The 23,466-nt window shown below is 43.4% G+C and overlaps 1 protein-coding gene across 1 annotated transcript in view; it reads right to left on the bottom strand.

Moving 5' to 3' along the window:
• Positions 1–14,116: 14,116 nt before the first annotated feature.
• LOC120542826 (lectin-like) overlaps positions 14,117–23,466 on the bottom strand; it is a 134,610-nt gene continuing 125,260 nt past the window's right edge. The window contains exons 4-6 of the mRNA XM_039775508.1: positions 20,888–21,022; positions 20,651–20,762; positions 14,117–14,277 (exon numbers count right to left, since the gene is read on the bottom strand). Coding sequence (XP_039631442.1) covers positions 14,183–14,277; positions 20,651–20,762; positions 20,888–21,022 — 342 coding nt within the window. The 3' untranslated portion in view covers positions 14,117–14,182. The remainder of the gene's footprint in view (positions 14,278–20,650; positions 20,763–20,887; positions 21,023–23,466) is intronic.

The raw sequence follows: 23,466 nt of genomic DNA, 5'->3' as shown, positions 1-23,466 counted from the left end.
TGTTTTACTAACAGGCTGAAATTCTATGAGGAAGAAACAAAAAGATACGACCAGAGACGAGCAGATGATGTGATTTATCTCTGAAAGCATTTGATGAGATGCCACATGAGAGGGTGGGCATCAAAGTAAAAGGGTGTGGGGTGTAGATGAGGGCAAAATTGGCTGAGACGCAGAAATTAGAGGGTGATGGTGTGAGGAACCTCATCAGAATTGGCCAATGTTAACAGTGGTGACCAGCAGGGGGCAGTATTGGGACCTCTGCTATTTTTGGTATATATAGAAATGACTAGCAAAATAACCGTGTGGGCAGCTTTGCAGCCAAGGAAGCGGCAACAGTGCGTGCTATCCCGCTCTACAGGGCCATGGAAAGAAAACGGGAAAAAGAAGGTCAGTCCCAGCCGCTGCAGGGCATGACGGACGAGAAGTAGTGTGTTAAAGAAGTATTGAAAAAGAAAAGGAAACATTTTAAAAATAACGTAACATTATTGACAATGTAATTGTTTTGTCACTATTGTGAGTGATGAGTGTTGTGGAAGACTGCGTCATATATATATATATATATATATATATATATATATATATATATATGGCGTGCTCGGGTTGAAGTACTGTATATATACATACATGTCTACATATATACAAACACACATATACATATACATCTATCTATCTATCTATCTATCTATCTATCTATCTATCTATCTATCTATCTATCTATCTATCTATGTATATGTACAGTATATCTATATATATATATATATATATATATCTACTTTGGGGTGCGAGCAGCTGTTGCTGGGGGGGCCAGAATCCATCGAGGAAGAAAAATGAAAACATTATTTGTACAAAATCTTAATTTATTTATCCATTCCTAAATAATTAAATGGGCAGGCTATTTCGTATCAGTGCAATACACTGCTTGCTAAAACGGCGTGGGTATTATGAACTATCGTATCTGTTCAAGTTCTATTTAAATTTTAAATATAAGTAATTTTTATTTAGTCGACAAAAATATGTTTAGAAGGAATGTAAGTTAAATGTAGTCATAATTGCATTACTTTTTCTTCACCATAGAAATTTAAAGACTAAATTCAACTTCCATTCCTAACAAAGATATTTCTGGCGACTAAATAGAACCTACTTATATCCAAATTCGAGCTATTGAGCCGTAGCCTGCCTGCCTGAATAAGTCACCCTCGCTTCGCTCTCACTTTTTTATCGTTCATTTAATCATGGCTAGTGGCGGAAAAATTATAACATGAAAGGAGGATTACACCGAGTATGGCTTTACCAATACAATTATTGATGGCGAATAAAGTATCGATTATTCATAAAGATTCAATTGGTAATCTGTTTTTCTGTGTTAACCTCATATTTTTTCATACTTCTTCTCAAACCAATTGGGTGCGAGGGTAAAATGAATCGTGAAGCGCTGATCAATGTAATCGGTGTACCAGGAAATCATGCATTGACAGAAGTTCCCCTTTGCTTGGAATGCAAAGTGTGAGTAAATGCGTGATTTTTTAACGCGTTATGGAGCACATGCATTGAAGCATCTCAGCTGTGCTTGTGCTAAGAAAAGGAAACATTTTAAATATAACGTAACACGATTGTCAATGTGACCTTTTGTAAGTAGTGCCTGGAGGATTCAGTGTGGAGAAACTCTAGAGACAGCGTGTGTATTAACTTGTGGATTTTTCTGTGAGTATTTGGTGGCAGTGTGACAAAGTCACTTCCGCAAGACCGCGTTAGCCGCGAAGCTCAGCTCAGAGCGAAATGAGGTGAATGGGAGGGGAGATGATGACGTGACTCCCCCCCCCGCCTTAACTGTCAATCCCCCACAAACACAGTCTCGGAATTTGCATAAGCACAGCCCTTCACATGCAATTTTAACTTAGTTACAAAGTGATCAAAACTCTCGTTTATATCCTGTGTCCTCTCATTAAAACTTGTATCCCGCATTAGCCGTGGGCATGACAAACACCAGCGGCAGCCTGTCTATGAACTTAATTTAAACTTTAGGTTTACATCGTGCTTTGTTTCTGCAGTAGCTGCAGTCATGAATATGGTAGTATGTGTCACTCGCTCGCTTCTTATTGTTTCGCTGCCTTCTCAATTATATAATGCATGTTTTCTTCAGCGCTTTTTGGAGGTCTTCCTTTTTTTCGCACTGCGTTGACAGTCAGTTCACGTGATTACGTGAGAGGCGTGATGATGTCACATGAAACTCCGCCCCCACGGCCATCGAGCTGAACTCCATTACAGTATATGTAGAAAAATAGCTTCCAGTTTATGACCATTACACATAGAATTTCGAAATGAAACCTGCTTAACTTTTGTAAGTAAGCTGTAAGGAATGAGCCTGCCAAATTTCAGCCTTCTACCTACACGGGAAGTTGGAGAATTAGTGATGAGTGAGTGATGAGTGAGGGCTTTGCCTTTTATTAGTATAGATTTAGATAGGAATATAAGGAACAAGATGGTGAAGTTTGAAGATGATACCAAGATAGGAGGCTTGGCAGAAAATTGTGAATCCGTTATATCATCACAGAAGGACTTGGACAGCAAACAGGTTGGGCAGATGAAATTTAATGTCAGTAAATGTAAAGTATGACATGTAGGAGGTAAAAATGTGAGGTCTGAATACACAATGGGAGGTCTGAAAATTGAGAGTCCACCTTAGGAGAAGGATTGAGGAGTCGTAGTGGACTCAACTACCAGGGCGGTATTCAGAAGCCATTAAGAAGGCTAAGAGAATGTCAGGTTATTTAGCGCCTTGATGTGTGCAGCACAAGTCACAGGAGGTTCTGCTCAGGCTTTATAACACACTGGTGAGGCCTCATCTGGAGTCCTGGGTGCAGTTTGGGTCTCCATAAGGACATAGCAGCAATAGAGAAGGTCCAGAAAAGGCAACTCGGCTGAGTCCAGAGCTACAGGGGATGAGTGATGAGGAAAGATTAGAAGAGATGAACCTTTAAAGGAGATGAAGAAGAAACGTGACTGAAGTGTTTAAAAACCTTTAGTCCAGTGCATTAAGACTGTTATTTTAAAATGTGTTTATCAAGAACACGGGGACACAGTTGCTTAAGGTGAAATTACACAACCATTAGGAAGTTTTTCTTTACACAGAGAACGACAGACACTGGGAATAAGCGACCAAGTAGTGTGGTAGACAGTAAGACTTGAGGGGCTTTCAAAACTCAAAGAATTCAGTCGATAGGACTAGCGAGCTTTGTTAGCCTGAATGGCCTGTTCTCGTCCAGATTGTTCTAATGTTGTAAAAGATTTGTAGACCAGAAAACGACACCCAACACAAATGGTTCACGAGGAAGACATGAAGAGTTTTGGAACTACCAACTTAAAGTTCACCTCTGGAAACACCAGAGAGCTGTGACAAGGGTGGGAACACGTCTGTGGGGATTCATCCCAGGTTACAGCACTTCAGAAACTTGTCGTAAGGATTTATGTATATGCCAAATGGGGCGACACTGTGTGCTGAACATGGCGGGTGTCCTTCAGAATGTGTGAGCATTGAAACTCAGAGAAGATCAGGTGGACGCCATCCATTCTGTCATATCAGTTTAGTGATCAAGCTCATTGGCTCAGTGCCTGACATTTCTTTATCACATTATCTAAATACCTGATGAAGGTTTTGGTGGTGAAAACTTTGCTTTCTTAGTTGCGTATGCAAAACATCCGGAAAATAAAATTTACCCAAATTTGAGGAGAAAACATAAAACAAAGGCTGAGATGCAAAGTTTAACAAGAGGGCTGTGCTGTCTGAAAAATCCAAAATATCCTACATGTGGGGAAGTCTTCAGGATTCACTGGAACTGAAGCGCTCCTCCAGGGTGTTTACAGTTAGGTCCATTAATATTTGGACAGAGACGACTTTTTTCTCATTTTGTAAAGTTCTGTACATCACCACAATGAATTTGAAATGAAACAACTCAGATGACGTTGAAGTGCAGACTTTCAGCTTTAATTCAGGGGGTGAACAAAACGATTACATTAAAATGTGAGGCAACTAAAAAATTTATGAACACAATCCCTTCATTTCAGGGGCTCACAAGTAATTGGACAATTGACTCCAAGGCTATTTCATGGCCAGGTGTGTTCAAGTCCGTCATGATGTCTTATCAGTTAAGCAGATAAAAGGCCTGGAGTTGATCTGAGGTGTGCTGCTTTCAAATTTCATTTCAAATTCATTGTGGTGATGTACAGAACTTTACAAATATTTATGGACCTAACTGTAGATAGATAGATAGATAGATAGATAGATAGATAGATAGATAGATAGATAGATAGATAGATAGATAGAAAGAAAGAAAGAAAGAAAGAAAGAAAGAGAGTGATGGTGTGCTGTGCCCTTCGTATACTCGTGGCTCTGGTGGTGGGCAGTCTCTTTGTGTTTTTACTTTGTGCCCTGCGTCTGTCGTGTTGGGATGTCGAGCTGGAGCGCCCCCTGCAGTCCACAATGTTTTAATGGGTTATTGTTTTATGTTAGAAATTTCAAAAAGGAAAGTCCAGTAGCTGGTGACAGAAGTATTCCACCTTACGCTTTTACACTTTGTGGACCCCCGTTTGGCAGCAGTGACAGCTCTAAGTGCTTTCGATACGTCTGAGCCAGCTTCAAATTTAGGGAGCAGCGTTCTTTTTTAAGGCGCTATAACAGACACAATGGCCGCTATATAGCTCTCGGACAGACATATCGATGACTACGGCAGTAAGTACCAGATGGCTAAATGTGGTCGATGGACATGAGAGTCGCCACAGTGTGTCACAGACGGACAGACGGATGCACTTTACTGACCCCTACAGCCCACTCACAGAATGTTAAAGTCTGAGTGCAGACCACACAAGCGTGAGACCCTGAATTGTGTCAATGAAATGACCACAGTGACTAAGGAAGTATTGTGGCAGTGCCAGCGTGTCCGGCACACTGCCAGGGGTGAACATGCACTCTGTGTGACGAGCTGTGACACTGTGCAGACCCCAGCAGTGCCCACCACATGTTGTCCAGAGGGTGAGCAGCGTTGGTTGTGATGGCCTCTCATTTTGTCCCTTTGCTCTCCACCCAGGCGGCTGTCCCTGCAGCACCAGAAAGTCAGACATCAGCCCACCAGCCGCTACGTTGTGAGTTTATTGTTGTCAGTTTATCGTTGTCTTCGATGCGTTGCACTGTTTTTCCTGATTGACGCCTCACTTCAGATGCTCCCCTCTGACCTTCTTGCCAGGTGTGGGGTCCTCGTCCACTGAGCTCTGCTGCTGCTCCTGTGGTGTGTCGGCGGGTCGGGATGCTGAAGCCCACCCAGTTGTCAAACAGAGCAGGTTGCTGTGGTCGTGTTGACTTTGGTGCGCTGCGTGTATGGTAATGCGGACTTGACTCGCTCTTCATTGGCACGATTCACAATTCTGAGTCCACTGTGCCCCCCAGCCTTAGGGGTCTATGCCCTGCACTTCACTTCCTTCCCATCAGAAACGTTTCATTTACTTTTGATGGCTTTTTTAAAATGAAGACCTTAATGTGATTTCTGGGGTCAAAGGCAAACGTACAAAGACATAAAACCCCAGACCACTGTGCCCTCTTGGTGGTCCACGAAACTCATGGCATCCCTGAACCCTATCTTGCCTTTCAAAGAGAGATCCACGGATGTCACTTAGTGTCCTGGGGTGTGATTCCTCTTGTCAGTTTGTCAGGTCCTCTGTGTCACTGTGGGGGTCCGAGCCTGGAAGGACCTTTTCTGAGTGTCCCCAAGTATCCTACTCATCCTTTAGGCCCCCCTTCTCACTGACTTTACACAGTTAGGGGTTTCAAACCACAGCCATGGCCTACGTTCGTGTATAATGTGTGGGTGTGTGACAGAGAGCAGTGGATGTGAGCCCCCCGGTGCAGGGGGATGCCTTTAGACGTGACACTGTGAAGGATGAGCTCTTCTCATCTCATGCCCTTTTAGAGCTTTCTGTGTAAATTGTGTTAACTCCCGAGACCCCGTCATAGGGTTTGATTAAAAATGGAGAAATGACTAAATAAGAAGGCGAGACCCCCTTTCATGTAAACGCTCCCCACGAAATTGACATTCATTTACCTGACGACCTGAAAGTCTAATCTTCGTTCAGGTGTCAGTGACCCCTGTTGGCTAGAAGGGGTAATGTGATGTTCCACAGAAATGAATTCAGCAGTTTAATGATTAAAACTGACTTCCTGATGCTACCCACGCACTCACACCCTTTGTCAAGCGAGGACAGATGGGGGCTCGGACCACCGGCTTCAGCTTTATAAAGTAAACGCCAGATGACGCAGGAGGTCATTAATGGAAGGGAATCAGGGGGCTGCTATTAGAGAAAAATGCACCTCAGGTCAAAAGAAGTGGTGGTGCCACTGAAGCCCGAGTGCCAGGAAATGACTGGCAATAAGGGACTGGGCACTCAGCCATTGGTGGTCCTAATATTAATCAAGAAAATGAAAAGCTGAGCGCCAGCCTGAGCACAGAAGCTCTGCATTTCCATTTCAAAAGGTGTCCATAGTGCAGAAGTACATGAGAAAGAGGAGAAACCAGTCAGTCACAGGGAGTGAGGGTACACATCATCATCATCATCATCGTCCCACCGTGGCTTCTTCTCAGGCCCCCCAGTAATGGTGGATGTGTCCCTTTGGCTCTTTTTCCAGACAGGACTTAATAAATTGAAACACCAGAGAGCAGTTTTTGCAGACATGTTCACGTGATCAAAAGACTCCGCGCTGTTTGGAGGTTATTCATATATATATATATAATATATATATATATATATATATATATATATATATAACTGATCACCCATTGGCCTCGCTCACTGAGTGCAAGGGAAAAAAATAAAATGTATTCTATAAGTTATTAAAAGTAAAACATTAATGTTTCGTTCAGTTTCTTGCTACAGCAATTTTAACTCCATTTCAAAGTGATCCAAAGTCTCGTTTATACCTCGTGTCTTCTCAGTAAAGTTGTATCTCATGAATACCGTCATTCGTGGTAGGCATGACAAACGGCAGCGGGAGTGTATCTATAAACTTAATGTAAAGTTACGGTTCACGCCGTGCTTTGTTTCCGCAGTATCATGCATTGAGAGAACTTCCGCTTTGCTTGGAATGCAAAGTGTGATTAAATGCATTATTTTTAACACGTTATGGAGCACATGCATTGAAGCTTCTCAGCTGTGCTTGTGCTAAGAAAAGGAAACATTTTAAAAGTAACGTAACACAATTGTCATTGTAACCTTTTGTAAGTAGTGCCTGGAGGATTGAGAGTGTGGAGAAACCTGTGGATTTTTCTGTGAGTATTGGTGCACAGCCCTTCACCAGCAATTTTAACTTAGTTACAAAGTGATCATAACTCTCGTTTATATCCTGCGCCCTCTCATTAAAACTTGTATCCCGCATTAGCCGTGGGCATGACAAACACCAGCGGCAGCCTGTCTATGAGCTTAATTTAAACTTACGGTTTACACCGTGCTTTGTTTCCAAAGTAGCTGCACTCATGAACATGGTTGAATGTGTCAGTCGCTCGCTTCGTATTGTTTCGCTGCCTTCTCAATTATATAATGCATGTTTTCTTCAGCGCTTTTTGGAGTTCTTCCTTGTTTTCTACGTCCTGCGCTCACAGTCAGTTCACGTGATTATGTGGGAGGCGTGATGATGTCACATGATATTCCATCCCCCCACAGCCATGCAGCTGAACTCCATTACAGTATATGTAGAAAAATACCTTCCAGTTATGACCATTACGCGTAGAATTTCGAAATTAAAACCTGCCCAACTTTTGCAAGTAAGCTGTAAGGAATGAGCTGCCAAATTTCAGCCTTCTACCTACACGGGAAGTTGGAGAATTAGTGATGAGTCAGTGAGTCAGTAAGGGCTTTGCCTTTTATTAGTATAGATCAATGGTGGCGAACCTATGGCATGCATGCCAAAGGGGACACTCAGAGCCCTCTCAGTGGGCACGCACGCCGTCGCCCGAGCACAAAGTTCGTTACTATAAAGCCAGAGGAATGTGGGGACAAGCTGCTCCCCTCACCGCTCCCCCTCTTCACGCGCGCCGGAGGACTTTTCTCACATCACCCGCCCCTCTGCCCAGCAGCCCAATGGGAGTGCTTCCTTCCTCTCCTGTCTGGGGTAAGGCGGGCGGCACACATGCTGCTTGAGGGTGCGGCATGGACTGCAGCCTTTTGAGTCTGTGATTCCCGTGGTGGGGTTGGAGGGGATGTGGTATAGCGGGTCCACAGCTCAAAATTGAAAAGGCCAGTTTTAACAGATAATTGCCACACTCGCTTAAAGGGGGTTATGGTAGAGTGGCCGGAGCGGTTTCCGGGAGCTTTGTGATGTGGGCAGTCCTCGCTTAAGCGCACAGGTGAGGAGTCGTCCGCATCTGTAATTATTGCCGGGAGTTGCTAATCGCCAACTCTGATCCACGACCCCGTAATATATAATGGGAGCTTTGGGGGCGGAGCTTAATAGGGAAGACCTGCGTGAAACACTTGAGAGGATCGAGGGGATGACAAAGGACAGCACAGTTAGTTATGAAAATGAAATCCTTAAAGTGTGGAATTCTCTGCCAAATAATCTTAAGTCGATGAAGGCACTTGAAATTGCTTTCCTTACTTTGTTTGGAACATCTTATGCTTGTGCAGCTGTTTTCAGCTTTGAATTAAATCAAATCTGACACCCGAAACAGACTAACAGATGACCTGAGTGCTGCATGTGTTGCTCTCAAACTTACAAAGTATGAGCCAAGGTTAGACAAATTATCAGCATGCATACAACAGCAAAAAGCACATTAATTGTTCAAAAGCATACGAATGCAAACTTTTACCTTTCAACAAAAAGTTGTTTGTATCATTGAAAGCTCTGTTATTATGTTTTTCTTTTAAGACAAAAGATGTTAATGTATGAGTGGCTTTTCTAAACTAAAAGCTCAGTAGACAGACAGACAGACAGAGCATCAGTATTGGCAGTTCAGTCCAATTTACCATCCAGCTGCACTCCCAGGTATTTATAGGTCTGCACCCTCTGCATAGTCACCTCTGATGATCACGGGGTCCATGAGGGGCCTGGGTCTCCTAAAATCCACCACCAACTCCTTGGTTTTGCTGGTGTTCAGTTTTAGGTGGTATTCAGGTTAAATTGCCATGTTGGCACTTTGCGATAAATAAGTGGGTTTTGGATTGCAGTTTGGGCACTTGGTTTCTAAATGGTTCGCCATCACTGGTATAGATATTTATATATATATTTATATATATTTATATATATTTTATTAGTGGTGTGAAAAACTATTTGCCCCCTTCCTGATTTCTTATTCTTTTGCATGTTTGTCACACAAAATGTTTCTGATCATCAAACACATTTAACCATTAGTCAAATATAACACAAGTAAACACAAAATGCAGTTTTTAAATGATGGTTTTATTATTTAGGAGAAAAAAATCCAAACCTACATGGCCCTGTGTGAAAAAGTAATTGCCCCTGAACATTATAACTGGTTGGGCCACCCTTAGCAGCAATAACTGCAATCAAGCGTTTGCGATAACTTGCAATGAGTCTCTTACAGCGCTCTCGAGGAATTTTGGCCCACTCATCTTTGCAGAATTGTTGTAATTCAGCTTTATTTGAGGGTTTTCTAGCATGAAGCGCCTTTTTAAGTTCATGCCATAGCATCTCAATTGGATTCAGGTCAGGACTCTGACTAGGCCACTCCAAAGTCTTCATTTTGTTTTTCTTCAGCCATTCAGAGGTGGATTTGCTGGTGTGTTTTGGGTCATTGTCCTGTTGCAGCACCCAAGATCGCTTCAGCTTGAGTTGAGGAACAGATGGCTGGACATTCTCCTTCAGGATTTTTTGGTAGACAGTAGAATTCATGGTTCCATCTATCACAGCAAGCCTTCCAGGTCCTGAAGCAGCAAAACAACCCCAGACCATCACACTACCACCATCATATTTTACTGTTGGTATGATGTTCTTTTCTGAAATGCTGTGTTCCTTTTACACCAGATGTAACGGACATTTGCCTTCCAAAAGTTCAACTTTTGTCTCATCAGTCCACAAGGTATTTTCCCAAAAGTCTTGGCAATCATTGAGATGTTTCTTAGCAAAATTGAGACGAGCCCTAATGTTCTTTTGCTTAACAGTGGTTTGCGTCTTGGAAATCTGCCATGCAGGCCGTTTTTGCCCAGTCTCTTTCTTATGGTGGAGTCGTGAACACTGACCTTAATTGAGGCAAGTGAGGCCTGCAGTTCTTTAGACGTTGTCCTGGGGTCTTTTGTGACCTCTCGGATGAGTCGTCTCTGCGCTCTTGGGGTAATTTTGGTCGGCCGGCCACTCCTGGGAAGGTTCACCACTGTTCCATGTTTTTGCCATTTGTGGATAATGGCTCTCACTGTGGTTCACTGGAGTCCCAAAGCTTTAGAAATGGCTTTATAACCTTTACCAGACTGATAGATCTCAATTACTTCTGTTCTCATTTGCTCCTGAATTTCTTTGGATCTTGGCATGATGTCTAGCTTTTGAGGTGCTTTTGGTCTACTTCTCTGTGTCAGGCAGCTCCTATTGAAGTGATTTCTTGATTGAAACAGGTGTGGCAGTAATCAGGAAATTGAACTCAGGTGTGATACACCACAGGTAGGTGATTTTTTAACAAGGGGGCAATTACTTTTTCACACAGGGCCATGTAGGTTTGGATTTTTTTTCTCCCTAAATAATAAAAACCATCATTTAAAAACTGCATTGTGTGTTTACTTGTGTTATATTTGACTAATGGTTACATGTGTTTGATGATCAGAAACATTTTGTGTGACAAAAGAATAAGAAATCAGGAAGGGGGCAAATAGTTTTTCACACCACTGTATACCAGAAAAGGCGATATCCCTCCCATCGTGACTACAGCGGTACAAGAATCACATGAGAAAAAATATCTTTTAGCTTACATTTACTGACGGTTAACGCGGTTACAGACGGGAGGCATATGGACAGACTTTATCCAGGTGTGAATCTGGATCAACACAGGCTGCCATTTTCTCGTCCCCACGCTGGGAGGTTTTTCAAAACTTTGTCGACACGTGCCTCGAAGGGTCTGGCTGCTGTCCAAGCCTTTTATAATGTCTTGCTTCACTTGCTGGTCTTCTCCATCTCCAAACAAGGCTGAACTCCTCCTCCACAAAATACAGAAATATCATAGTGCTTACATGCTGGTTCTCATACTCCCAATAAGGAAAGAAGATTTGTGCTGATAGAGGACAGAAATACCTAACCTGTGTTTAAGCTGACTATACAAGCCTCCAGTTGTCTTTGGCTATCTAATCCAATGCTTGGCTAGCAATTCTAACTGCTGAGCCCCTGTGTGCCAAACTTAGCATGCACATGTGAATAAATCCATACCAGTGAGCATAGAGACAGTGACATTAATATTAAAGAAAAATGTAGTATAACAACCGGCAAGCAGTTGAAACTGTCAGGAGAGAGGGTCCCACTTCAGCCCACCCTTCAGCTACACAGGATGGAGAGGCCATCGTCTTCACACCACTGCTGCTCTCCTGCAAAGCTGGCAAATCCCAGACCCCAGAGTCCGGGCTGTCAGTGCCAGTGGGTGTCCCAATGCCAGTCTGCTCACCGCCACCCAGAGCCCTGCCGTCAGACTGCACTCCAACAGCTCTGTGGCGCCACCTGCTGCTCAGGCTGTGTTTGTTCTCCTTGATTCTCCGTTTGTTTGCTGTTTTGCGGTGCAGGGGTTTGTTGGGGTCTGTGGACGTCACACGTTGTCTTTGAGATGACAGTGGTGACACGTGGTGTGTTTATGGAGACCCTTCAAAGACGCTGACACTTTATATCCTTTATGTCTACAAATCAATCGTCTCTCACGGGTTACTCTGCGGCTCCTCTCATTTCAACAATAGGACCTTCACAAATCGACATCCCGTTGGCAGAGCCCAGCAAACTGAAATATTGTGTGGAGAAAACTGTTGTGATTGGCAAATATGTGAAAAACATTTCAGTCATTAAATAGAAATGCAGCGTTGAAGAGAATTGTACGTGTTGACGATTAAAGCAGTCAAGAGGTTTTCCATTAGTGTGCGACATTTTGATATTCATTCCAATTATTTTATAAATTTTAAAGATTCGTGTTGTTCTTATTTCTTTCAAGTTCCTACTCATTAAAAAGCATTTCCATATTCCCTTGTGTTACACCCCACCTTTACTTTATATAGCGCCTTTCTGCAGTATTCACGGTCCCACTGTTACCTGCTCAGGGTCACCCTTTGAGTTGGAGATTGGCAGCCATTTCTGCAGGCAGGAGGTGAAATGCTGTGGTGGGCTTCAGACGAGATCATCACCGTCATCATCATCATCACCTCAGACCACCCCTACTAAGTATGTCAGCCCAGACTTCCCCATCCTCAGCTACAGATTCCAGCTCTCCTTGAGAAATTCCATATGCATTGCCAAGGGCAGCTCCAAGAGGGGGCTATCCGGGGGGCTTCTTTTTCTCTAGTGGTTCCTCTTATTTCAGAGGCCGCTGTCCCAGATTGCAGAGATTCTCAGCCCAGCCACCCTGTGAAGAGACCCCCGTTTCCGCCGCATGTTACCCCCACCTAATGAGCACAGAGAAGAACGGGGAAGTCAATGGACGGAGAGTTTTGTCTTCAGACTTCGCCACCACAGACTGGTACAATGCCAGCAGAGCCAGTGCTGCCACTCCAATCCACTTGTCAATCTCACATTCCCTTCTGCCATCACTCATGAACAAGACCCCCAGATACCTGAACTCCTCTGCTCAGTTCAGCCCCCACCCAGCCCATCCCTCACCTGGAGAGACCTGTAGCTGTGCTACTATCAGTAAAAACTACATCTCCCAGCAGTCCCTGCAGGGGCTGTTGGGGTCAAAGGTGGTCAGAGGAGTTTAAAAGAAGGGCAGGTGGCCAAGGAAAAGAAAAGTGTTTTTAGTTGTTGTATTTTGTGTTTACCTGTCGGACTGCCTTCTGTTAATTAAGTCATAATTAGTCGCTGTGTCCTGGATTGTGTCGTTGTTGGGGTCTCCATTGTCTGTCTACCTGCGTGTTGAGGACTGTTTGTGGATTCACGGCTTTCCCACTATAGCAGCGCTGCTGAGCCATCCATCCGTCTTCACCCTTACAGTGTCTACTGGTAGGACTGATTTTTCATTCCCTTACAACGTGCAGATCTCTGGACTCACTCTCGTCATCTCTCATTACATCCGGTGTGGTATTCCATGGACTTTGCTGTGTGGTGTTTGTGTTTATATATTTATTGTAATATCGCCGTAGGAGTACAGGGGTGGTATTATTTATAATATTTCATTTCATTATATTCTTTAATTGTTGTTGTTCCCCAGTGTGCTTTATTTTCTCTCAGTTTGTGAGTGTGTGCAGGTCGAGCCAAGGCTGAGGGCGTCCCTGGGATCCTCTAATAAAAATAAATAAATCCCCGTCATCTTGATGGTGTGAATCCTAGCGGCACCGGACCACTACAGACAAATCCCAGCTTTTCTGACTGAGACTCCTGAGCTCAGACTTGCAGGTGCTGATCCTCATCCCAGCCATAAATCACTCGAGTGCATCTGGAAGGTCACAGTCAGGTGTGACAAAGGGGACATCGTCATCTACGTAAATGACCTCTCCACATCCTCAGCTGAGCCACGAAAACCTCAAGACCCCAGCAGCAGGACCACCACCACATCACACTGGTCAGAATGCCCATGTCTGACAGCTCAACTCTCTCAGGCCCATCATGACCCCCATCACACTGTGTGGCTGGTGGTCTTTAAGTCACGGCTCCCATCCTGCAGCACACCTTCACTGCCATTCCATTCATTTCTTACAGTGTTGTGTGGTACTGCCCATCACTACTGCGGTCAGCCAGCCAAGATCTGAAGCCCACCTCCAGATGACCACCCATTGGTTAAGGCCATCAGATTGTGGCACTGCTGAGTTTACTTATGTCATATGAGGTGGCCTGTTAGTCACAGAGCAGGCGAAGGAGAGTAAGTGACATGTCTTAGTACTGCAGCTTGTCCATCCTAAATGAGAAGCAAGAAAACAATACAGAGAACAAGACAGCAGGATGAATGCTAGATGTGTTTTTATTTAGAAACAGTCGAAGTGTAGTGAAGATCGGACATCTTTAGTGTCTCTCGTGGCTTCACTCCTTTTTCATCCTCAGCATTGGCCATTCATTTCTCATGCAGACAAATGGAAACTGAGTTGCACAGTTGACGTCATTCCAGTCGCCTGGAACTGAGAAGAAACACAAGAGGAGAGGTGAGGACAACACTGGAGGAGCAGCAACTCACAAACTCGCTTTGAGATATGAGGGACTGGACAATGTCGCCATCCCACCCGCCGAGTACCACAAAGTTGGACCAGGAGTTGTCGTGCAGGTGGTGTGGTGGAGGACATCGGAAGGAAATTCTCAAGGCCCAGCCGCCTGGTGTTACGCCGTCACCAACGTCATCAGGGGGTTTAAACCAAGAGATGCTCAAATTCAGAGGAGGGTCTGGGTGTGATGGCAAGGGGCCTCTTCAGCAGTGTGGGTGTCAGTGTGACCAAAACACCACTGGGGACCACCTCAGAGCCCCATGAACCAAAGTAGGCTCTCTGGTGACTAAGCCGCTTGATCTCCACTCAACAACAACAACAACATTTATTTCTATAGCACATTTTCATACAAACAGTAGCTCAAAGTGCTTTACATATTAAAGAATAGAAAAATGAAAGACATAATTATAAAAAAAAAATCAACATTAACATCGAATAAGAGTAAGGTTCAATGGCCAGGGGGGACAGAAAAACAAAAAAACTCCAGACGGCTGGAGAAAAATAAAATCTGTAGGGATTCCAGACCATGAGACCGCCCAGTCCCTCTGGGCATTCTACCTAACATAAATGAAACAGTCCTCTTTGGATTTAGGGTTCTCACGGAAGGGCTTGATGATGATGATGGTCACGTAGACTTCTTCCTTTTAATCCGTCCATCATTGTTGGAGCATCATGAAGCTTTGAGTAGGTGGAGGTGGCGCAGGCCACCACCACAAAGAAACCGGAAAAAGAAACAGAAAAGAGAGTAGGGGTCAGTACCGATTTTAGAGCCACCATGAATAGTTGTTATGATGAATTGAACATACAGAGTATCAGGATTAAGTTAAATTAATTAAATTGAAGTTATAAAAAGGCCATGTTAAAGTAATGTGTTTTCAGCAGTGTTTTAAAGTGCTCTACTGTATCAGCCTGGGAATTCCTATTGGCAGGCTATTCCAGATTTTAGGTGCATAACAGCAGAAGGCCGCCTCACCACTTCTTTTAAGTTTTGTTCTTGGAATTCTAAGGAGACACTCATTTGAGGATCTGAGGTTACGATTTGGAATATAAGGTGTCAGACATTCCGATATATAAGATGGGGCGAGATTATTTAAGGCTTTATAAACCATAAGCAGAATTTTAAAGTCAATTCTGAATGACACAGGTAACCAGTGTAGTGACATCAAAACTGGAGTAATGTGTTCTGATTTTCTTTTCCTAGTTAGGATTCTAGCAGCTGCATTCTGCACTAGTTGCAAACGATTTATATCTTTTTTGGGTAGTCCTGAGAGGAGTGCGTTACAGTAATCTAGTCGACTGAAAACAAACGCGTGAACTAATTTCTCAGCATCTTTCAGTGATATAAGAGGTCTAACTTTACTTATGTTTCTTAAGTGAAAAATGCTGTCCTAATGATCTGATTAATATGTGATTTAAAATTCAGATTACAGTCAACAATCACCCCTAAGCTTTTTACCTCCGTCTTGACTTTTAATCCTAATGTATCCAGTTTATTTCTAATAGCCTCATTGTATCCATTATTGCTGATCACTAAAATTTCAGTTTCTCTTTATTTAACTTGAGAAAATTACTATTCATCCATTCTGAGATACTAGTCAGACATTGTGTTAGTGAATCAATAGAATCGGGTCATCAGGTGCTATTGATAAGTACAGCTGTGTGTCATCAGCATAGCTGTGGTAGCTCACGTTGTGCCCTGAGATAATCTGACCTAACGGAAGCATGTAGATTGAGAATAACAGCGGACCCAGGATAGAGCCTTGTGGAACACCATATTGGATATCATGTGTCTTCGAGTTGTAATTCCCACAACTAACAAAATATTTTCTCCCTGTCAGGTAGGATTCAAACCAATTTAAGACACTGCCAGAGAGGCCCACCCATTGACTAAGGCGATTTCTAAGAATGTTGTGATCAATGGTGTCAAATGCAGCACTCAGATCTAAGAGGATGAGAACAGATAAATGGCCTCTGTCTGCATTTACCCGCAAGTCATTTACTACTTTAACGAGTGCAGTTTCTGTGCTGTGATTTGTTCTAAAACCTGACTGAAATTTATCAAGAATAGCATGTTTATTTAGGTGGTCATTTAACTGCATAATGACTGCCTTCTCTAGAACTTTACTTAAGAAGGGCAGGTTAGAGATGGGTCTAAAATTTTCAAGAGCGAGGGTCAAGATTATGTTTCTTAAGTAGGGGTTTAACTACAGCAGTCTTAAGACAGTCTGGGAAGACCCCAGTATCTAGTGACGAATTTACTATGTCAAGAACATTATCAATTAGCACGCCTGATACTTCTTTGAAAAACCTTGTTGGTATCGGGTCAAGGACGAGGTGGAGGGTTTTAATTGAGATATTATTTTTGTAAATCAGGTAAATCTATCCTAGTGAAAGAGTTTAATTTGTTTATAACAGGATGTTGGGGTTTAGGGGATCCTTAGTGTTGGGGAGATATACTATGTTATTTCTAATATCATTAATTTTTGATTGAAAATACAGCGACAGCCTCACAGGTTTCACTGGAAGCACTTAGGAGGCATTCCTTTGAGCTACCTGGGTTTAGTAGGCGATCAATTGTTGAAAATAAGACTCTAGGATTACTAGCATTGTTATTTATAATATTAGAGAAATAGCAGCGTCTCTCAAGACGGACAGTGTTATTGTATTCTGTTATTTTGACTTTTAATATTTCGTGGTGGATAGTAAGTTTACTCTTCCTCCATTGACGCTCAGCTCTACGGCATGTTCTCTTTAAATCAGACACTCTTTGGGTCTTCCATGGTATACCAATGCTAGAAGATTTTTTCACTGTCTTTTCAGGTGCAACTATGTCAACAGCAGCTCTCACTTTAGAATTAAATCTTTCCACCTTACTATTTACATTGTCCTCGCTATTATAGCTGGCACTATAAACGGACTGATTGCTTAAAATGTTTGTAAGTTTTAAAGCTGCTGCGAATCAAAGAAGCGTTTTTAACAATATGCTTCTCATGAGTGTTTTTATCATTATTTCTATATTAAAAGTAGAAGAAAATGGTCTGATAGACCAATATCAATGATCTGTTTTATATCAACTTTCAGTCCTTTAGTAATCACTAAGTCTAATGTATGACCTGCTTTATGTGTAGGCTGATTTATGAGTTGTCTCAAATCAAAAGAATCCAGGAGGTTCATAAATTCTTTTACTTTTAGATCACACTGATTATCTATATGAAAATTAAAGTCGCCAACTATTAGGAGTGTGTCATAATTAGTAATTAAAATTGACATTAAGTCAGAGAATTCCTCAAAAAACGACGCGTTATATTTAGGAGGTCTATACACGGATAGTATTAGAACTTGAGAATCTCCATGAATAACAACGGCGAGATACTCAAAGGACTTGAACTTACCAAAACTGACATCTTTACATTTTAATCGGCTCGAGTAAATGTTAGCCAATCCGCCCCTTTTCCCTGGCGGTTTGAATGAGTAAAACTGTAATCCGGAGGCAGATTCGATTAAAACTGACGCGCATCTGAATTCAGCCATGTTTCATTTAGTGCAATAAGATCTATTTTTTTTATCACTAATAAGATCGTTGATAAAAAACGTTTTGTTAGTTAAAGCTCTGACATTTAATAGTGCCATATTTAATGTTTCGGAGGTGCAGAGATGAGTACTATGTGCGTTATTGTTATTTGGAATAGGAACTAAATTATTATTATTAGCGCTCTGTGTATATTTTTGTTTAATCTGTGATCTGTTTTATAGTTTTAATACATTGTTCCTCTAAAATAGTGATTTTAATTAGATTATTGGAGTTTATGCCGTATTTCCTAGGTTTTCTACGTGCATTGAGATTGCTTATTACAGTATTAATGGTGTGAACTTTAACGGAAGACTCTATTAAACATTCATCATGTCCTGGCACAGCAGTATTATTTCGGAAGGGGTTAAGAGCAGAGATAGATAGTCAAGAAAAACGAATTACCTTCGATATGTTTTCGGAGAGGACCCGGGCGCCGAAACTGTTCGGATGCAGGCCATCACGCTTGAAGAGACGCGGCCTTTCCAAAAAGAGATTCCAATTGTTGATGAAGCCGACATCCTTCTTCTTGCAGAAACCCTGTAGCCAGTTGTTCAACCCTAGCAGACGACTGTAGTACTCGTTGGATCGTCTGGCGAGAGGTAGTGGACCCAAAACAAAGATCTTTGCCGATGAGGTCCTCTCCACTCGTCAATAAAAACACCACGAAACACACTGCGTTAGTAAAAGTCTAATCAGCTGTCTGCTAAGGAGCTAAGTGGGGTCTGTGGGGTCTTAATCTGGGCTGGCCGAAATGATTGAAGTGTTGCCAAGTGTTGTGGGTACTTAATGACGTCACTCGTAGGGTGGGTCAGCTCGCCCAGTTTTTCAGTGAGCTACGTGTGACCTATGAAGGCTTTTGTTGAATGATGGCTCGCTTGGTGCCAACTGAACTGGTGTCGGCCCGTCATTTTCTAACCCATTTAGTGCTGCAGAGCCCATCCCAGCTAGCACAGGACACAAGGCAGGTGCCAGTCCATCTCAGGGTATTGGACTGGGCTCTAATTAATCAATGGCCGAGTTTGATTCCTTTTTTGACATTTTCATTGGGTGGTTCATTTCCCATCATTCCCTGGGGTGATTAAAAGATGAACAGCTTGTGAATGTTTGCATCTGCTCTAGCGGTGCCACCTCATTCTTCACCCAGAAGAGCCTCGGGCACAATAGCAAGATAAGGCCCTTTGGCAATCCTTCCCTTTACAGTAAGTATATAAATTTGTCTTGAAATGCGGCCATCGACAGTACAATAGAACATCAAACACACGCAGTCGGCTCCCAATGGCAACGTACAGACGCACACACGACATCCTCAGAATATGGCGAGCAGGCGCAGCTGGAGGTCACTGCCACCAAGTGGGCACTGAGCAGACCCTCAGTCCAGGGCTTCATTCAGCTCATCCAGTGCCCACCCTGAATGCTGGACGTCATTGCGTTCATCAGACTCGAGTGTTGTTAGCGTGTTGAGCCGATTTGACTTTGCTGACATTTGTGACTCACGTGAAGATCGGATCACATGGAGGACCTTGGAGTAGAACTGAGTGGAGTCGTGTAGGGTGGTCCAGAAAAGCAGTGCTGTGTTTCAGCGAGGGTCCCCTCTGGTGTGGCCTTGTACTATGAGATTAGACCCTGATTCTCATGTCATGTTATGCCACCTTTGCTCTCCGGTTTTGACCTTTGCCCTGTTTGCCCGTTTGTCCCTCTCCTGATGTGCCCCTCATGTCTTTGGTGCGGTCACTCATAGCACAATAGCAGTGAGGACCATCACTTGTAACATCCTGTTATCTCAATATCATCCACCCTCATAACCCTTTGTTTCCACAGTCAAAGCTGATTTTGGACCCATTGGCACACCATGGCATGAGTTCCCACGTGTTTTATGTTGATCTGCAGGTTCTCTTATGAAAAGCTTTCTGAAAATCCAAACACATGACCTCCCGTGCACCTCTCTGGCTGACTACTTTTTGCTTTTTTTCCGATAGAATTCCAGTTGAATGTCTTTGGGATGCAAGAAGAAAACACACACAGGCTGTGACCAGGCTGCAGTCTGCCATGCCAGTGTGCCCCCCATAAAATGTAATTCAGTCATCCAAACGTTATCAGGCCTGCTTGACGCCCATCCACACACATGGTGACCACCCCTGAGCGTGGAGCCAGTCCATCAGAGGGCCACCAAATGTCACCATGCTGCCCGCTGAAGAACAGAACTTTTAAAAGGCCTCATGAGGTGAGCTCGGTGTCTCATTTATTCTTTTTTATTTTTTATTGGTTGAGTATTTGATATTTAAACAAAGGCTGATGATTTCGCTCTTATGAATCCCTCACACTATTTTTATTCTCGTTTTATTATTTGTGACGCTCATCACGTCCTAATAAGTCCCCTGGTGGATGCCCTCCTGCTCTGCCAGTCACAAGTCGATGCAGTGACAGATTTGTCTGATGTGCTCGGTGCTCTAAAGTGTGTTACACGGGGGTCTTTAGGACGGTCCCACATGTTGCTGCCACACACACACACACACACACACACACATTGCTCTTATTGTACGCTGTGCTCAAGTGAAGCACAAAAAAACCTGAGTGCCCCCAGAGTGCTTCACAGCACCCCAGTCCAGTGCCAGGTTACCCCTGGTGTGGCGTCCCGTCTGAGCAACACGTTAAATTGAAATGACAGCCGCCACCATTGCAGTTGTCATCTTCATCAGCCCTTAAACAGAACACATGGCTTACCTAGAAAGTTGGTGTGTAAGCAGCGCTCATTGCCACCAATGTTGTTGGGTGCATCGTGACCCCAGTTTGTAAAACCCCACTCAGACCCGTCTGTCCAGAGCCACGATGAGGCCTGCAAAACACCAGCACTGCAGTAAGCAACGGGACCCTCACGGCAGCAGGATTGCACTCCTCTGCCATCTTAGAGCTTACAGCCCCCCAGGACCACAAAAATGAACAGACGGGAGGGCAACTTACCCGCACACAGTTGGAGCCTCCGAGCCAGGAGGTGGGTTTATGGGAGTCACTTCTCTTAATCAGACTGGCGATGAACTGGTTGGCACCGCTGCTGTGGACAGACGCCAGGTTTCCTCCAAGGCTGACACAGTGAAGCTACAGGAGGGGGTGACAGAGAGGGTCCACGTTAGGCCAGCATGGCACACACATCAGGAAGAACACAACAAAAACTGGGGGCTGTCGTGGCACCTGGCAGCCATTTTATTTTTGGAGATTGCGTAAGACCCCTGAGGCAGCAGCTCTCCTGCATGATACTTGGAGTGCATTTTATTGAAGGCTTTCAGACAGCAAACTCTTAAAGGGCCACTGCTGGTCTTAAACTGACCACTGGACAGTCCGGCTGTGTCACTGCCTGTCCTTTGTCACCTTAAAGTGAGGTGCCACCCAACTTCAGACACGAGGTCTGCACAATAAGTTTTATGTCTGTTGGAAATCAATAATGGCGGTCCTGTGGATGTCCACATCAGAGAAGTTGCTGGGAAAGGCCAGGCACATGGTGGGCACACATCTCATGTGGCAATGGGAGGTGGGGGCCTGGGTGGTGATCAGTCTGTCAGCTTTATACAGTTATGGATCTGCTAGTGGCGTTGGTTGTTGTGCCGTCGGATGTGCAGACGTGTCTGAAGGCCTGTGTGTGTCACTAGTGCAGGCCTATTCAAATGGCGGCCCATGGACTACATGTGGCGCAGGAGCAACCTCTGAGTGGCCCAGTCCATGGTCCTGCCAGGGCTCCAGACATTAACTAAAATGATCACAAATATGACCAAAAATAGGTATGACTGATTTCATTTCTACTTAGTTTGCCAGTGGCGAATTGTCATTGAAACTTTCAAGTAGTATATTGTAACAGATGCAAAAGGCTTTTTTTTTTATATTTATATATACTGTACTGTATATTGATGAGCCGTTAACGTATGTGTCGGTACGGGCTCCCCTAGCATATCCCTGAGCTGCATGAAGGTTGTTTTATATCCCGCGCTGGGTGTGAGGGAGTCGCAGTGAAAATGACATCAGAGTTGGAGATGCGTGCGGGAAAATATTTCGAAGTACACGGCGCTGCTGAGGGGACGGCTGGATTTCAACGAGAGGCTGGATATGACGCAGCCGGTCATCAGAACAAAAGGTAAGCATGTCAAACATTTGAAGTTCCTCTGCCCATCATGTACGTCCTCTGTTACGAAGATATCTTTGCCCTGTGGAATTCAGTTGTCCCTTCTGACCTCGTGCAGGCACACTAAGGTGTGATTGTCACCGATCTCCTTGTGTTTGTGCATCTTTGCAAGCTGTTTGTCTTTTGATTTAACGCATACTCCATGCAGAATACCGGCCTGTCCGTCAGTAAACATGTCCGAGCAGTCGCCTGCCCGCTGCTTCGTCATACACAGCGATGTGATGAAGTCTGCGTTTTAAGGTTGAAAGCGTATTATTATCATTTTACCAGGGTGCTCAGTGGTCGACAGCAGACAGTAAACGTTGTTAAAATGGTATCGGAAAATTTCACTTCATCAATTATTACTTCAGTCGTTGTGGTGTGCGCACAATATGTTCTGTTACTAATCAATTCTGAAAATGATTTAGTAAAAATAATAATAGTAATAATTATAATGAATGGTTAATTACTTGACATCCAACAGCTCTGTACAAAGACATTTTAAAATAAATGTACTAATCCACTTTCACTCCATACGTGCAGAAAAAAAAATCAACAGGAAAGGCGTTGGAACTCAAATGTAACACATCAGCGATTAGAAACGTGTGAATAAAAGAGTTAAGTTCCATGAAAAAAAAATTAAAAATCCCTTGCCTGTCATGACCACCCCTTTAAATTGTGGGGGGGGGTCTCATATGTAAAAAGGGAAACAAATGTAATTGCTAATACTGTGCATTTTTTATTTTTATTTTATGCACTTTGAGATGTGAGAAAAATGTTTTTTTTATTTCAAAAGTGGGGAAAAAATTATTGCTACTACTTTAGATTCTGTTCAGTTGTAGCTTTTTGTTGTTTTCTTAATACATTTTTGATGTGCCTGTGTCAGATTTTTAAAAGGGAAGCAATGAATAAACATTACTAGGTTTTAAATACATTAATTTCTGTAAAAATGTAAAATTTGTCATTACCTGCTGGCTTACCGCCTGCTGAAAATGTCTGGCTCAGTTAAATTTCTTGGTGTGAAAATCTGGCACAATTGCAATTGTAATTGAATAGCCCTAGTGTGTGTGTCACTGGTGTGTGTGTCAGTAGCGTGTGTCACTGGTGTGTGTGTCACTAGTGTGTGTCACTGGTGTGTGTCACTAGTGTGTGTCAGTAGCGTGTGTGTCACTGGTGTGTGTCACTGGTGTGTGTGTCACTAGTGTGTGTCACTGGTGTGTGTGTCACTGGTGTGTGTCACTGGTGTGTGTGTCAGTAGCGTGTGTGTCACTAGTGTGTGTCAGTAGTGTGTGTGTCTCTAGTGTGTGTCACTGGTGTGTGTGTCACTAGTGTGTGTCACTGGTGTGTGTCACTAGTGTGTGTGTCACTAGTGTGTGTCACTGGTGTGTGT

This window comes from Polypterus senegalus, chromosome 13, assembly GCF_016835505.1.
Source record: "Polypterus senegalus isolate Bchr_013 chromosome 13, ASM1683550v1, whole genome shotgun sequence".
Lineage (NCBI taxonomy): Eukaryota > Metazoa > Chordata > Cladistia > Polypteriformes > Polypteridae > Polypterus > Polypterus senegalus.
This window is presented reverse-complemented; position numbering and strand designations above follow the sequence as displayed.